The sequence below is a fragment of the Terrapene carolina genome, unplaced genomic scaffold (genome assembly GCF_002925995.2).
Source record: "Terrapene carolina triunguis isolate 2854851 unplaced genomic scaffold, T_m_triunguis-2.0 Scaffold495, whole genome shotgun sequence".
NCBI classification, from domain to species: Eukaryota; Metazoa; Chordata; order Testudines; family Emydidae; genus Terrapene; species Terrapene triunguis.
Window position 1 is genome coordinate 1,822,052 of NW_020664846.1, and position 16,180 is coordinate 1,838,231.

The following is a 16,180-nucleotide window of genomic DNA, read 5'->3' on the forward strand; positions in this document are numbered from 1 at the left end:
TGCTCAGCGTGTCTCTGTGACCTGAGAGCGGGGAGGGATTCCAGGGCTGCTCTTCCATGCCCCTAGCGCCACCCAGCTCTGGAACAGGCGGGCTGGTTGCTTTGGTCCCTGCTGTTCCAGTGTTTGGCCAATGGGAGGTGCTAGGGAACGAGGCCTCCATGCTGCCTGTAGCTCTGTCAGCCCAGGAGCTTTGACCCTGGCACTGTGCGCGCTGACACGGCCTGGGCTTGCTGCCCCGGGGAAGGAGTTCTCCCAGCCCCTGCCAGCTGGAGGGGGACTTTTCTCTTGGGCAGGGGGCTCCCACCATGGTAGAGGGGAGGTGGTCTGTTGCACACGCCTGCTCCTGGCATCGGGGCTGTGTCATCTGCAACTCCCCTCCTCACGCCACATGCTGGGAGCCTGTGCCCTGGCCCACCCCACAGCCCCGCTCGTGGGGGACTGGCTGAACGCTGGCTCCTCTTGCAGCTGACAGAGAAGCTCCAGGATGCGGAGAACGAGTCAATGGCCAAGATCGCGGAGCTGGAGAAACAGCTGAGCCAGACGCGCCGTGAAGTAGAGACACTCCGGGTGAGACCAGCGGGGAAGGGAGGGGGGCACCAAGGCTGGGGGCGGGGTGAGGCCAAGTGGGAAGGTACAGTGAGAGAGGTGTCGGGCGGGGTGGGGGAGGTATGGGGGCAGGGAGATGGGGAGGGGCTGCTTCTGGAGCATGGTGGGCGTTCCAGTGGGGAGATGCTCCCGCACTGAGATCTCGCAATGCTGCTGCCAGCCTCCCCGAGCGGCTCCTCTCCCGGCGCGGCGGTGCTAGGACTGGGGGCCTCCTGCTGTAGGTGGGCTCCCAGCACCGAGCTGCCAGTGCCGGAGATGGGGGTGGGGGGGGCAAGGTGGTGCCTCTCTCTGTTCATGGATGATCCCCCCGCCCCTCTCTGGATCTCTCAGGCAGGCCTGTCCCTGCTGGCTCCTGCACGAGGCCCAGGGATCGGGTCCCTCTGCCGGGGAGGGGGGATGGCACTGATGCCCGCTGTGCTGTGTGTGTCTGCCCAGGAGCGGCTCAGCGAATCCAGCAGCCAAGCCAGCTCCCCCCCACAACAGCAGCAGCAGCAGAGGCTGGCGGATGCCCGTCCCTCGGCCTTGGAGCAGAAGCTGGAGGAGCTGGAGGAGAAAGGGTTAGTCCGGATCCTGCGTGGGCCAGAGGGAGCCGTTGCCATCGAGATTGTCCCTGTTGTCATGGAAACCACAGCAGTCCCCACGGTTACTGTAGAAGCCTCCGCCTCTACCAGCACAGGTACCTTCAGTGGGCAGCATAGCTGGGGGGCTGCAGGGGTTAATAGGATGGGGTCAGGGGGTCCCAGGCTGGGACTCCTGCATTGGGAGTGAGGCTCTGAACACTGGGTTACCATGTCCCACCCCTATGCTCCTCCCCTCTGGCCTGTCCCGGCTGGGGCTGCAAACCCCAGAACCCCCAGGGTGGCTCTTCGCAGGCAAAGGGCTGGATCCCCACAGCAAGAGCCTCATGCTGGTGCTGGCCCTGCTGCCCACCGGCTGCCTGTGTTCTTCCCATGGTGCACATGGGCCGCTTCCTGGGATCGGGGCCCCGTGCCAGGTGCTGCACAGATATGTTCAGATATGTTCCAAAGGACTCTGTCTGCACCTCCCAGCTGAGGCTCTGAAAGCACTTTACAGAGGAGGGTCAGCACGATACACCAATGGTACAAATGGGGAAACTGAGACACAGAGTGGGGGCAGTGACTTGCCAAAGGTCACCCAGCAGGTCAGTGGCTGGGGACAGACGCCTCTGCCTCTTGCTGAGCCTAGTCACTCCATTGCTGGCAGGGTGGATGGGTGATATTTCTCTTACTTACTTTGCAGATTTGGCATCTCCTTCCATTTGCTCCCCACTGCCGCCCCCTGCTGCTGCCCAGACGATTCCTCCGCCTCCCCCACTGCCCCACACCGAAGACACCGGCTCTGCCAACCTGCCTTCTCAGCAGCAAGCCCAACCTTCTGCACCCCCTCCAGCTCCACCCCTTCCTGGGAGCGACACCCCTCCACCTGCCCCGCCCCTTCCCGGGGTCGAAATCCCACCACCTCCTCCCCTCTCGGTGGAGGGTGGCCCGGCCCCTCCTCCCCCTCCGCCCCCACCCCTGGGAATGCCAGCTGGGGAGGTCAGTGGCCCAACAGCAGCAGCCAGTTCAGGTGAGTCCGGTTTCTGGGACGCGATGGCATGTGCAGGGTGAGAGCCAAAGCACAGCGCTGGGCAGAGGGGCCGGGGGTGCCCTGGGGAGACGGGTCCCCTGGTTATCCACAGAGCAGGCGTAGCTTGGCCAACATCATTTGCACCACAAAAGGGACGGTTAGTCCCCTGGTCCTGACAGTCCTCAGCCTCCGCTGGGCCAGCCGGGGGGATGGGTTTGGGTGTGATGTGGAGACTGATCTCACCCATCACTTCACAGCCATCCCCAAACAGCCTTCAGCTGAAAATGATCTGGGGCCCCTGACCTAGCAGTGAAACCCCCTTGCCGCTTAGCCTGGTCCCTGGCCTTTTGCCAACTGGACCGGAACATCGGTCCATCTGCTGCCTTGCCTCTGGCGGCAAAGCCGTTCTCCAGGGAAAGGAGATTGCCCACAATGCACCTGGCCAGCTGGGCCGTGCTCTCATGGAGGTGTGAAAACCCTTCCACAAGCTTTGTGATGGGGTTGGAGGAGCTGTGAGGTCCCGGTTGTCCTGGCGCCGCAGGTTGGTTCTGTGGGCGCTCACGGCACGCTCTCCAGCCCACTCCTCTCCCTCCCTCTCCCCGCTAGCCGTCAAGATCAAGAAGCCGATTCAAACCAAGTTCAGAATGCCCATCTTCAACTGGGTGGCTCTGAAACCCACCCAGATCAACGGGACCATCTTCAACGAGCTCAACGATGAGAAGGTCCTGCAGGTGAGGCTGCCTGGCCCCGGGCGGATGGGCTGAGGGGCGGAGCAGGCCCTGAGCTGCGTGGAGACTGCCCGAACGGCCTGCAGGCTGGACTGGCAGCCTGGGGCCGTGAGACTGGTGCGCCCAGCCCGGGCAAAGCCCAGCCTCCTCTCCCAGCCCAGAGAGGTGAGATGGGACAGCAGAGGGAAGAGCCTCGTGCCTGCCAGCGGGCTGGGAAAGGTGGCTGGAGGAGGCTCTTCAGCACCCTGGAGAGGGGCTCTCTAGTGCTGGGACAGTTTCATGGACTCACCAGTAGGAAGCCGGCCCAGCCCTAGAGGAACCGGCTCCCCCCTCTCCCCGGCACCCCTCCCTCCATCATGCTGGTGCTCCCCCTCCCTCTCTCCATCTCCGTCCTGCTGCATTCTGCCTCTCCGCTCCCCTCCCCGCAGGAACTGGACATGAACGACTTTGAGGAGCAGTTCAAGACAAAGGCTCAGGGCCCTAGCTTAGACATCAGCACCCTGAAGGTGAAGGCTGTTCAGAAGGCCCCTAGCAAGGTGACGCTGATCGAGTCCAACCGAGCCAAGAACCTGGCCATCACGCTCCGCAAGGGCGGCCTCAGCATCGACAGCATCTGCAAAGCCATCCAGACGTGAGTACCCTGGGGCTGGCCGGAGGCAGGAGACGGGGGAGCTAGTGAGGAGCCCATGGCTTGGACACAGCCTGGCTTCAGGGTCTAGAGCCAGGGCCTGTGGGAGGAGACGCCCAGGTGATGGTCTGGGGTGGGGGGAGGGACCCAAAGCTCAGCTGAGCTGAAGTTGCTGGCTGGGCGTCCAGGAGCTGACGTTGGGAGGCTGAGCTGAGGTGTAGGGCTGCGGGAAGGGGGGCCTGGCTAGGCAGGTCTGGGCATCACTGGCTAAGGCTGGCTTGGAGGTGAGGGCCTAGTGAGAGGAGCAGGGGTCAGGGGCAAGGAGCAGGGGATGCCTACAGAGAGGATAGGGGGGCCCAGCGAACGGGGCGCTGCAGGGACAGCTGGAGAGGGATGGGAGAATCTGGATGGGATGAGAGCGGAGGGAGGATGGGATTGGAAGCAGGGAGCTGTCGCCGGTGTCGAGAGGTTGAGGAGGAAGAGGATAGAGTGGAGCCCTGGCTTTTGGCTGGGAAGAGGCCATTAGACTTTGGTGAGAGCTGATTTGATGGCGTCCAAGGGGCGAGAGATGGCCTGGAGCGGGTCTAAGGGCTTGTCTACATGGGGAAACTTACTGGGTAATTGTAGCACTCGTAACTGTGCTGGTGAATTCCCTGTGATGGGATTGGAGAACTGCAGGCAGCCTTTGCAGACACTGCGGTCCAGGCGCTTGGAGAGGAAGGCAGAGGAGATGGTCGCTGGAGAGGCAGGGGAGTCCAGGTGGATTGGGGGGGTGAACCAGGGTTGAGGATTGACAAGGCAGACCATGTGATGGGAGAGGAGCAGAGACATCAAGGACACTGAAGCCTGGAGAGAATCAGCCACTCTGGTCAATGGGAAAAAGGGAAGAGCTGGCAGGGCGGAGAGGGCTGAGGGCTCACTGGACTGAGGCACAGAAGGGCCAGGTGACAGGGCATGGGGGGACGGGAGCTCAGGGCGAGCCGGGCGTGGGGAAGACCAGCTGGCAGGAGTGGCAGAGTTGATCCAGAGCCGCAGGCCCAACGGGGCAGGCAGGGCGAGGAGATGAGCGGCGAAGGCTGTTCCCTGCTAGCGATGCTGTAGCTGTGTATGCGATGCTGCACTGGCCTGTTTGCCTCCCTCCCCCAGGTACGACTTGCAGAGCCTGAGCCTGGATTTCCTGGAGCTGCTGCAGCGCTTCCTGCCCACCGAATATGAGCTAACGCTGATCCGCAAGTACGAGAAGGAGCAGCGGCCACTGGAGGAGCTGTCGGACGAGGACATCTTCATGATCAAATTCAGCCAAATCCCTCGCCTCGCCGAGCGCATGAACATCATGACCTTCCTGGGCAACTTCAGCGACACCGCCCAGCTCCTGATGCCGGTATGGGCCAGAGCAGGCGGCCGCCTGGCCTGCACCCGCAGTGACCTGGGTGGGGGCTCTGCCGGGGGCCAGGGGTAGTGAGGTCAGAACGCTCCCGCCTGGGCCTCCTCCAGGACTCCATGAGATCAGCGAGCAGGGGTTTGGGGACGCTGAGAAGCACCGCAGGCCTCCAAAGAAAGGCACGGTAGCGGGAGGGGTGGGCTTGGGGGATCACGGGCATTTACTCTTCAGCAATCTGGCTTCCAATCTGCCCAATCGGGTCGGAAGACCCAGGGAACTGCCTTGGTACATCTCAAGCTAGTTCATTAGCTATCAGAGCCGCCACGTGCACTGGGGGACATCTGCATGGGCAGCTCGCCTCCAGGGCTGGAGTAGCGAGGAGGGCAGCCCGCCCGGACAGTGCTGCCTCAACTGAGCCATGGGGTGGGAGACCCCAGGGCCGGGGTGGCCAAGCCGGAGGAGCCCAGGGCTGGGGTGGCAGGGGCTGCAGGTGAGGACCAAGGGCCAGGGCCTTGGGATGAGTGGTGTTGGCTGTCTGGAAGCACTGGGACCGGTGTCGCGGTGCGTTCAGGGTGGGTGGGGTTCCTTGTTTGGGGCAGGGCTTGGCTGGGGTGGGAGCCCAGCTCTGGGTACTGTTGCGGGCTCCCTGGTGGGGATGCCTGGGGAGACTCTTGCGTGGGGTGGGGCCAGCGTGGGGGCCTTGTGCTGACAGGGGAGGGGTGGTTTGTGCTGAGCAGGAAGCAGTCTCTGCGGGCGCTTTGGACCCAGGCTGTGCCTTGCTGGCCCCTCTCACCTGCCTCTCCCTCTGTCGGCAGCAACTCAACGCCATCATCGCCGCCTCCATGTCCCTCAAGTCCTCGACCAAGCTCCGCAACATCCTGGAGGTGAGGGGCTGGGGGGCCGACCGGAGCAGCCCCAGCGGGGGAGGGGGGCTCCAGTGCCTGGGCTGGGCTTGGGTCCCAGGGGCACCATTGGATTCTCTCTCCTGCGGGGCAGGGGGGCTGCTCTTTAGGGGCATGGGCTGGGGGGAGGGGGGAGGCTAGGCTGGAGGAGGAGGGCCCAGGCTTGGCTGTGGGGGAGGGTCCGGGCTAGGCTGGGCTGGGGGGCATGGTCCAGGTTTGACTGCGGGGGAGGGCGCAGGCTGGGCTCATGTCTTGGCTGCGGGGTGGGGGGGGAGGCTAGACTGGGGGAAGGGTCCAGGCTAGGCCGGGGGGAGGGGCTGGGCTGGGCTGGGTGCAGTGTCTTATTTGGGAGAAGACTCCCCCAGGCATCCTGCAGCCGATTGGCTGGTGTCCTGAGCTGCCAGGCTGGGTATCTGGGATGAGTCTCAGTGCCTTCCTGCCCCGTGCCCAGGCCACTTCCCCATTCCAGGGGGGTGCCCCCACTGGCTGGCTAACCGGGATGGGCGCCCTGTGCCCTGGCTGCCCATGGGAGCCCCAGCCTGGCAGGGCTGCCTGGCACTGCCCCTGCCTGGTGATTGTTAGCAGCCATCTCTCTGCAGATCGTCCTGGCCTTCGGGAACTACATGAACAGCAGCAAGCGCGGAGCAGCCTACGGCTTCCGGCTGCAGAGCCTCGATGCGGTAGGTTGGTGAGGAGAAGGGCACCCCTCGGCCCGGATAGGAGTCCTGAGAGTTCCCAGGCAGCACCTGCTGTGACCGGACAAGGGGGGCGGGGGTCAAGCTGCAGGTCTCGCTCTGTGAGTCTCATGCTGGGGGAGTGGGGAGCTGGCATCTATCAGCCAGGTCTGCCCCCGGTGAGGAAATCCAGCACTAGATCAGAGGGTCTGCAAAGTCTGCTTTCGCTGCCAGAGCATGAACAGTGAGGGGAGAGCATGCCAGGGAGGGGTGCTGCTGGCTAGGTGTGGGCACTGGGGGCACTAGCAGGAGGTGGACAGTGGCAGCTGGGAACTGAAGGGAGCAGGAGGTTGGTAGGGGACGAGCGGTGCTGGCTGGGTATGGGCACTGGGGGGTGGTGGCTGGATATGGGTGTTGGTGGGTGGCAGGGGGCGAAGGATGGCGGCTGGGTATGGGGCGGAGGGGGGCGGCTGGGTATGGGGCAGGGGGTGGAAGGGGGCGGCTGGGTATGAGGCGGGGGTGCGGAGGGTTGTGGCTGGGTATGGGGTAAGGGGCGGAGGGTGGTGACTGGGTATGAGGCAGGAGGCGGAGGGGGGCGGCTGGGTATCAGGCGGGGGGCGGTGGCTGAGTATGGGCATGAGGGGACACTAGGGGGCAGATGGTGGCAGCTGGGTACGGGCATGTGGGGGCGGCAGGGGGCTGGCGGCTGGGTGCAGGTTCTGGGGGTGGACACCTGGGCATGGCCCCAGCCTGACTCTGCCGTCCCCCAGCTGCTGGAGATGAAGTCAACGGACCGGAAGCAGACGCTGCTGCACTACATCGGGCGGGTGATCATGGAGAAGTACCCGGAGCTGACGGGCTTCCACACCGAGCTGCACTTCCTGGACAAGGCGGGCTCAGGTAGTGGGCAGGGCTGGGCTCAGGGTGCCCGCAGGCGGGCCAGGCCCGAGCCCTGGGGAGGTGGAGCTGGGGGGCGCAGTCCCTGATCCAGGCAGGGCTGCATGAAGCCTGTCGGAGGAGCCAGGCCCTAAAGGAAGGCCTGGGAGCTCAGGGCAGCCCCGGCCCTGCAGCCCTGACGCTCCGTTCTCTGCCCACACAGTGTCCCTGGACAGCGTGTTGCAGGACATGAGGGCCCTGCAGCGGGGCATGGAGCTCACCCGCAAGGAGTTCATGCGGCAGGACGACAGCCAGGTGCTCAAGGACTTCCTCAAGGCCAACACCGAGGTGATGGAGAAGCTGCAGACTGACAGCAAGACCGCCCAGGTATGTGGGTCGCCCCAGACCGAGGGGGCTGGACCGAGCCTGCCAAGGGGGATGGGCGGGGGGGCTGATGCTCTGGTGTGGGGGCTGAACTGGGGGCGCTCTTGGCCTGGAAGGCCGGGGCCTGCTGGCGGTGCAGGGGGAGGGCTCTGCCTCTGGAGCAGGCTTCCAATGGGAGCGCCGTTGGGCAGGGGGGTCGGGGGGACGCTGAGGGGGGCGGGGTTGGGAAGCAGGCATTGGAGCCGCCGCGCAGCGAACGTGCTGCCGTTCCGGCGTAGTGCAGCAGGGCGCTCCCTAGACAGCAGAGCTCCTCGGGCCCCGCCAGCTGATGCCAGCCTGGGAGCAGGGAGATGGGAGTGGGGCCTCCAGCACCCCGGCCCGGGAATCTACCTGGGGGTGGCTGCACTAACGGGTCCCCCCCTGCCGGCAGGAGGCCTATGAGTCAGCTGTGGAGTACTTCGGGGAGAACCCCAAGACCAGCCCCCCCACCATGTTCTTCCCTATATTTGTGCGCTTCGTCAAGGCCTATAAGGTAAAGGGGCCCCAGGAGCCGGGGGGAGAGGCCACGCTGCCCTGCAGCCCGTGGGGTGACGCTCTGGTCGGGCCATGGCAAGAGGATGGCAGCACCCCTGGGAATCTGCTTTGGCTGGGACTGGCCTACGCCAGCAAGGACCCCGTGGGCCCCACTGATGCCGGGCGCGTTGGCTGGGCAGACTGGATCTGGGATCCATGAGGGACAGGCACAGAGCCGCTGTAACCCTGTGGGGCTCGAGCAGGCTCTGCCCAAAGACTGGCCCCAGGCCCTGCCTGCAGGGCCAATTCCAGCCCGGCTTTGCAAGCTCATCTGCTGCGCTCCCTCGCAGGCAGGAGGCGGGGTGGGTCTGCTGCCGGGGCGGTGGGGTGGAGAGCCCCAGCCCGTGTAACCAGTGCCCACACTCTTCTCCTCCCAAGAAAGTGGAGCAGGACATCGAGCTCTGGAGGAAAGAAGCAGCAGCTGCCAAAGAAGTGGAGTCCAATTCCCCCAGCAAGCCAGAGCCAAAGGTACGAGCCAAGTTGTAACCCCCAGAGCTGGGCTCTGCTTCATCCCACAGCCATGACACCAAGCACCTGTCCCATGTGCTTGTTCAGGAGCCTGGGGTGCCTTTCCCAAGAGGTGGGGTGTCAGCCCCTTGCCAGCTCCCACGTTCTGCCTCCCTAAAACCTCCCCTGGCCATTGGATTCTTCTTCACTTCCTCTCATAACCCAGAGTGTAGCATTGCCATGTGCCGGTACACAGCTGCCGTGCTCCACCCCAGAGGTGGCTGCAGTTCTGTAGCGGGTGAAGTGATTCTTGTATCTGGTTTGTAAAGTGCTTTGGGGTCTCCTCCTATCGAAGAAGGAGACACTGTCTGTGAGGGGCCAGGTGGCTGAGGGCACTAACTTCTCTTTCCACGTTTGCTACCACAGTCTCCTGCCCCCAAGGCCAAGCGCCAGCAGATGGACATGATCGCTGAGCTGAAGAAGAAGCAGATGGTGAAGGAGCCCCTCATTTACGAGGGAGGAGATGGCGCCATTGAGGACATTATTTCAGGTAAGAGGGCACAGACCCAGAGACCAGCGGGGTCTCCCAGGTGTGGGAGGTGAACCCACAGACTGACGCCCATGGGAACTAACGCCCCATACCTTAGCCACTGGCCAAATCCAGGGCAGCTGGTGCAGAGCGGGGTCCTGGCCAGGTGGGTACCTGCTCTGTGATGAGTTTTCTTTGGGCTCTGTATGTCACATGACCACTAACCCCCTCGCTCCCGTTCCCACACCTCGCCATGTGGTACACACCATTGCTGCAGCCTGCTGCCAATCACAGGGCCATGCTCCGGCCTCACTTCCCAAGGCACCATCCCCTGCTGTCCCCTGGCCTGGCTGGCAGCTGTCCCCGTCCCCTGGGGCTCAGGGAGGGGCAGACACTTTGGATGTACTAGTGGGCTCCGTAGCGGGAGCAGGGAGCAGCTGTCAGGACTCCCAGCTCTGGCACTGCCGTGCTTGGGGCGAGCTGCACCCTCTCTGGGGATTGGTGCAGCGGGCTGGTGCTATGCACTGGTAGCTGGTAGTGCATGAGTGTGTGCCAAGAGCTGCCGGGGCCGGGACTGTGCGTCTCTGCCTGGGGGCTCCCTGCTGCCTTTCCGTAACGCCCCTGGATCTCCAGCCCCCCAAATCTCCCTGGACTGTGCCAGCAGTGGAGCCAGCCCCTGGGCTTGGGCTGAACTGAGGGGGCAGGCTCAAGTCATCCACCCCGTGGGGGGCTCGACGCAGCGATGCTCTAGAGGCAGAGCTCCTGGCCACTGGGCAGGGCTGAGCTCTCCCCGGGCACCTTGGTCTGTCTCTCATACATCCTTGGCCTCACCTCCTTCTGCTGCTCTCTCCTGCTCTCTCTCTCTCCCCCCTCTTCTGCTGCCTCTCGGCGGATCGCTCTGCTCAGCTCTGAAGACAGTTCCTTTCACAGCCCGGACAGGCAAGCGCTCGTCCCGGCTCTTTTGCGAGGCCAGCTTCAATGAGGAGAGCCCCCTGTAGCTCTAGGTAACCCCTGCCTGGGGAGCTGAGGTCCAGAGGGGTGCCTGGGCCTGGGTTACGGCCTGCGTTGGAGGAGCTGGGCTGGGGGAGCAGATTCCTGGCACGCACCTGCTGGGAATTCAGCCTGTTCCCTCTGAGCTGGGTGCGCTTCAGGCGGGAGGACGCTTTTCGGCTGCCCCTGTCCCCTGCGCAGCACGCGAGTCAGGGTGGCGCTAGGCCGGAGGCTCACATACGTCTGTCCGTCACTTCCCTGCCCACACTGCTTTGGGTAGTGATCTGGTTTGCACTCACGCTCAGTAGGGTTGGGCCTGGTCCGTGTGGGGATGGCAGAGGCCTAGACAAACTGCGGGTGCCTCACCAATTGGTGCAGGAGGCAGCGTGCATCCCTTGGCGCCAACACAGAACGGGGAGGCCCAGCGAGGCGCTGGCCCACTCCTGCTGGGCAAGCGTTGCAATATGAAGCCGTGTCCCCAGCTCCTGGCGTTCTGCTTCCTTCCATGCCGGCTGGATGGGAAAGCCCCTCCCACCCCACCCCACCCCACCCCACCCCACAGCGGCTGCATGGCAGGGTGGGCCGTGGCCCCAGCATCTGCTGGGGGTGAAAGGCACCAGTGAGGGGAGTTGCTCTCATCCCCTCAGGGCAGGTGCAAAGGGCTGCGTGGTTCCCCCTTGCTGGCCAGCTCCAACCAGGCTCCGTTTTCTCTGGGCACAGGTCTGCGGAACCAGCCATACAGGCGCGGCGACACCGGCCGGTGCAGCGCCAAGAAACGACCCACTGGCCAGACCCTCCAGGTGACCTCTGACATCTCGCTGTGACCACCCCGCCTGGAGGAGGCCAGCCAGCAGTGCCGCTCTGCCCCGCCAGGGGAGAAGAGGTGGATGTGACCCACAGGGGCTGGGCCACCATGGCCACTGGCCTGAACCAAGGACTCTCACACCAATGGGAGAATCCCTGCTCGCCGCTTAACTGCTCAGAGTGCCAGCTGGTGCCATGCAAACCCTCCCCCCCCCAAGTCAGCCATGCACCTGGCATGTCTGGCACAGGGCTCCCCCCACTGGCCAGGCAGCGGCCAAGTCATTGGCTGTGGGGGGAGGGGGAATGTTGCGCATGTGGCAGCTGCTTGAGCTCCACAGGGGAGACCAGACGGGGGGTTAGGGCCCCAGTAGCGATTCCCATCCCTCTTCTCCCTCCAGCAACACCACATGCTGGGCTGGAGCACAGCCACTGAGGGGGTTCTGCCCACGGTCTGTTCTAGCCCTGCCTTCCTGCTTGCCAATTTCACGTCGGGTTACAGGCCATGGGCTGCATCTTGTACTGTGACCTCCCCTCCCCTGGCCTGCCTGGCCTTCTCCTGCTGCTGTAGGGCTGACCCTGACCCCAGCCTCCAATAGGCCTTGACACTGCCTTGCTCCTTGCCCCCTGCCCTGTTCGGTGTTGTAGTGAGGACAGAGCGCCCAGGCTCTGGCTGCAGGGGGTCCTACAGGGCAGCACTAGGCTGAGATGCAGAGAGAGCACAAACCCTCTTGGCTGGCAGGTGGGAATAGGTTGACCAGCCGTCCTGCTCCAAGGGGCTTTGTCCTACATATGCACCTCTATTCCCCCCATGTCCCGAACAGTCACACTTGCTTGCTGGTCACCTTACATGGGAAGGGTATTTTAGGGTGGCTTTTAAATGTCTTCCTTGGCTTTCTCTTTATGCTGCGCTGCGCGGAGGAGGGAGGGCGGGAACGCCCCGTTCTGCCCTGGGCTCAGGATGGATCATGGGAGCAGCCCCCTCTCTCATCCCCAGGAACCAGGGCGGCTCAGAAACGACAATCAACAGGGGTAAAGCATCACTATTCCTCATGTCACCACAAGGTGTCACCCTTTCCCCATAACATCTGCACGCACACACACACACACACAACCCCTCCCCCCCCCAGGCTGGGCTGGTGCCGCAGCTCAGACCGAGTGCCCGCTATGCCCTGGGCAGGGCTGGAGCCTGTTGCATGGCTAAGCCTTTCCCAGGCACATGAGTGACAATCAGACCAACTGGCTCTGGGCTGCAAGGTTGGCCTGGGCACGTCTCTCAAAGCCCTAAGTGCACACAGCTGGCTGCACGGGGGCTGCAGTAATGCAGTTGTGCCGTCCTGGCTGCAGAGCAGGCACGTGGCTCTGGCCAGCTGCAGCAACTCCAGGCGCAGTGCTACTCCAGTGTGTAACCTGCCCCGCTGCATGGCTGTGCACCCAGCGCCAGCGAGGCCTGTGTCTGCAGCTCCCCAGCCCCTCCCCTCCCCTCCAGCCCCGAGTCTCACGCCTCAGAGCCATTCGCTGTTGGACTGATGCAGCCCCCTGCTTGCAAGGTGCATTTACCACTGTGCTAGCCCCCTTCTCTTGCCCTGACTCAGGGCTCACAGCTGCCACAGATCTTGCTCGGCCAGGCGTTTAGAGCAGGGCCAGAGCGGTGATCGCTTCCTGCTGTAATTAAGAGGCAAAATGCCAGCTGCTTAGTATCACTCACAGCCGCTCATCACAGTGCAGGGGGGTGGGGGTGGGGAAATGAATATGTAACTTATACTATGCCTTTAAGAAACAGGAACTGCTCCTTTGTAGACATTATTTTTATATCCTGGCTGTGAGGCCTGGTTTGATCCAGCGCCGAACTGCTAATAAACCCACTACGGCTCCAGTGCCTGGCTGCTCCAGTGAGGCCCCTCGGCCGGCGTGTGAAACGTCACCAGCGGCCCTTGGTGCATGCAGGGCTGGGGGCTGAGGTCGGGGGCGTTGTGTTGGTGGTACAGACAAGTGTTTGAGCTTACAGCCCAGAGCTCTGTGTGCACTCAAACACAGCTGTCGCCCCCGCAGCTGGGCCAGCAGAGAAGATATTGTCTCTCCAGGGAGTGAAACAGCAGCAGGGAGCAGCTACACTCCAGAGCATGGAGATTCAGACAAAGGCCTGGGGCAGCTCAGGGAGAGCATCACTCACTTGGTGCTAAGCGCACTCCTCGGCCTCCGGCGAGCATTACCTCGGAGACACTGTCCCCCAGAAGTGATTCCTGCAGTTACCAGTGGGAGCTGAGACCTTCAGCCTGGAGGGGAGCTGCTGGCATGTTGGGAGCAGTTTGAGAACCCAGCAGTTCATCCGCCTCAGCTGCTCTATGACCTTAGAGAGCGCTGGGCACCACCCCTCCAGGGATCATTCTTGCCCCAAACAACCAAAAGCAAGGAGGGGAGCCATGCCATGCCTCAGGTCAGCAGCAGAGCCAGCATTCAACCCCAGGGCTCCTGCTGGCCCAGTCTATTTGTAAGTGGCCCAAACAATAGGGCCCTCACACCCAGGGCAGCTCCTGTCCTGATCCTTAATCCATTGTTTCCCTTCTCTTCACTTCAGCTAAAATATAGGCCTGTGCCAATTTCACATCTTCAGTGGGATTATAACCTTCCACTGCTGGGCAGCTATGCTCCTACCCCTGCTCTTCTGCATTACAAACACTGCAGCCATGCAGATCCCAACAGCAGAACCCAGGGTACCGGATATTCACCACGGGGTTTGCTCCCCCCAAAGTTCTGTACCTCCTGAACCTGGTTACTTAGCTCATGGAGTTCGACGCTTGGAATTCTGCAAATGCTGGCCCTAGCGCCAAGCAGGAGCACTGAGGCAAAGGCAGAAGTCTAGCACGACTTAAGAGGTGGTTTCTCTTCTACGTTGCCTTTATGTATCAAAAATTAACAGAAATCCTTGGGAAAGGCTTGCATGCATCTAAAGGACTCAGCCCTCAGCAGTTAGCTTTTCCCTTTAGCGGGTACATTCTGTGCCCAAAAGCTCAGGCTTCTCCCTTGAAGCTGACAGTTGCTTGCAATAGGGATCTACATGCAGTGATCCAGGAGGTCCCTTCTAGTCCTATGTCCCAGTTTCTCCTGGTGCAGCAGAGCCCCCTCTCCAAACCCCCAGAAGGAACGGTGCTCCCCCCCCCCCCATCTGTGCCCTACAGGCCGATGGCCACGTGTAGGACAAACAGAAGCCTGAATCTGTATGCGGCTGCAGGAGAGGTGCTCAGGTTATTGTTCAAACAGCATAACCCTGTGGGGGCTCACCCTGCACTCAGAGGAAGATGTGGAACCTCTTTCCGACGCACAATTACTTGGTTTTGGTTGAAGTTTGTGGCCTAGGCACTGTCGCAGATATGCCCACCCCTCGCTCATGGGCCAGGCACTGCAGTTACACTGCAGAGCCAGGCCCACCTTAGATATTTCCATTGGAAGCTGGTAGAAGGCAGCGCTGTGACTGCTCAACTGATCCATCTACGTATCTTCCACCATCCCAGCCATCGAGCAGGAGGAGTTATAATAAAAAGGACATTAAAAAAAAAAAAACCCAAACCTATGGTTTAGGCTTCAATCAAAGTGTTCAAAGAGTTGTACAAAATCTACACTGCTAGTGGGACATGCCAGCATGGCTGTAGCCTCCACCCATGGGCACATGCCCAATAGAGTGAAAAGCAACGTCCAGGGAACAAGTGGACCACTGGATAGATCAGGGGTGGGCAAACTACGGCCTGAGGGTCACCTCTGGCCCTTCAGACATTTTACTGCAGCCCTCGAGGTCCCGCCGAGGAGCAGGGTCCGGGGCTTGCCCCACTTCGGCACTCCGGTCGGGGGCTTGCCCTGCTCCATGCGGCTCCTGGAAGCAGCAGCAGCAGGTCCCCCTCTGGCTCCTACACGTAGAGGCAGCCAAGGGGCTCCGCATGCTGCCCCCATCCCAAGTGCCACCCCTGCAGCTCCCATGGGCTGGGAACGACGGCCAATGGGAGCTGCAGGGGCGGTGCCTGCAGACAGGGTAGCACGCAGAGCTGCCTGGCCACGCCTCCACGTTCCAGAGGGGGAATATGCCATTGCTTCTGGGAGTTGCTTAAGGTAAGTGCCGCCTGACCCCCTCCCATGCCCCAACCCCCTGCCCCAGGCCTGATCCCCCTCCTGCCATCCGAACCCCTGCACCCCACACCCTCATCCCCAGCCCCACCCCAGAGCCCTCACTCCCCCCCTGCACCCTAACCCCCTGCCCCAGCTCTGAGCGCCTTCCTGGAGCCTGAGCTCCTCATTTCTGGACCCACCACAGAGCCCTCACCCCCAGCTGGAGCCTGCACCCCCTCTCACACCCCAACCCTCAATTTTGTGAGCATTCATGGCCCACCATACAATTTCCTTACCCAGATGTGGCCCTTGGGCCAAAAAGTTTGCCCACCCCTGGGATAGATACATGGGATGAGCACCCTTTTGGTTTCAGGTACCATCTCTGAGCTGCATTCTAGGTCACTGGGTGCCTTTAACCTTATACTTAGATACCATCAGCTCCCCAGGGCCTGTGCTCAGCCACACTTTTATATAGCAGGGGACCTTTCTTCCAGGCTATGTGGCTCTTACGAGAAACCATGTAACAATGCTGGGGTAGAACTTGTGTTTTCAACACACCAATTCCAGCCTCACATACAGGTGAACACACGCCACGCCCACTGGCAGGTACTAGGAAATAGCCTTCTAGCCTCTTCAGGCTTCCTCTCCTGGCCTGAACAAAGGAACACAACATGCTCCTAGACACACAATCAGCGAGCAAACAACAGGCAGAACCAGTGGACTGAACCAGCAGGTCACTGACTGCTCAGAGCTAAATTTCAAACCCAATCCGGATTGTTTAGGGATCAGCGTGTGCGCTGACTGGAAGTGGTCTCAAGGTCTGGTGCTCAGGTTGGTAGGAGCAACCCATTTTCCCTCATCTCAGCCACTGATCAGAGTGGTTACTTACCTGGGCAGTATCTGTTCTCTGAGCAGTGTTGGGCACATATATGCTCCCCCAGCGAGGGTCTATGCACCCAAAGTGCTCAAGAGTATT

General features: G+C 62.1%; 1 protein-coding gene across 1 annotated transcript in view; it reads left to right on the top strand.

Annotated features, from left to right (window-relative positions):
• Window positions 1-11,089, top strand: part of FMNL1 (formin like 1) — a 61,341-nt gene extending 50,252 nt beyond the window's left edge. Inside the window, exons 13-27 of the mRNA XM_029913148.1 lie at window positions 466-567; window positions 1,042-1,282; window positions 1,867-2,193; window positions 2,800-2,924; window positions 3,350-3,552; window positions 4,696-4,930; window positions 5,746-5,814; window positions 6,432-6,512; window positions 7,277-7,406; window positions 7,606-7,769; window positions 8,197-8,298; window positions 8,718-8,807; window positions 9,213-9,336; window positions 10,222-10,319; window positions 11,026-11,089. Coding sequence (XP_029769008.1) covers window positions 466-567; window positions 1,042-1,282; window positions 1,867-2,193; window positions 2,800-2,924; window positions 3,350-3,552; window positions 4,696-4,930; window positions 5,746-5,814; window positions 6,432-6,512; window positions 7,277-7,406; window positions 7,606-7,769; window positions 8,197-8,298; window positions 8,718-8,807; window positions 9,213-9,336; window positions 10,222-10,313 — 2,085 coding nt within the window. The 3' untranslated portion in view covers window positions 10,314-10,319; window positions 11,026-11,089. The remainder of the gene's footprint in view (window positions 1-465; window positions 568-1,041; window positions 1,283-1,866; window positions 2,194-2,799; window positions 2,925-3,349; window positions 3,553-4,695; window positions 4,931-5,745; window positions 5,815-6,431; window positions 6,513-7,276; window positions 7,407-7,605; window positions 7,770-8,196; window positions 8,299-8,717; window positions 8,808-9,212; window positions 9,337-10,221; window positions 10,320-11,025) is intronic.
• The last annotated feature ends 5,091 nt before the right edge of the window (window positions 11,090-16,180 follow it).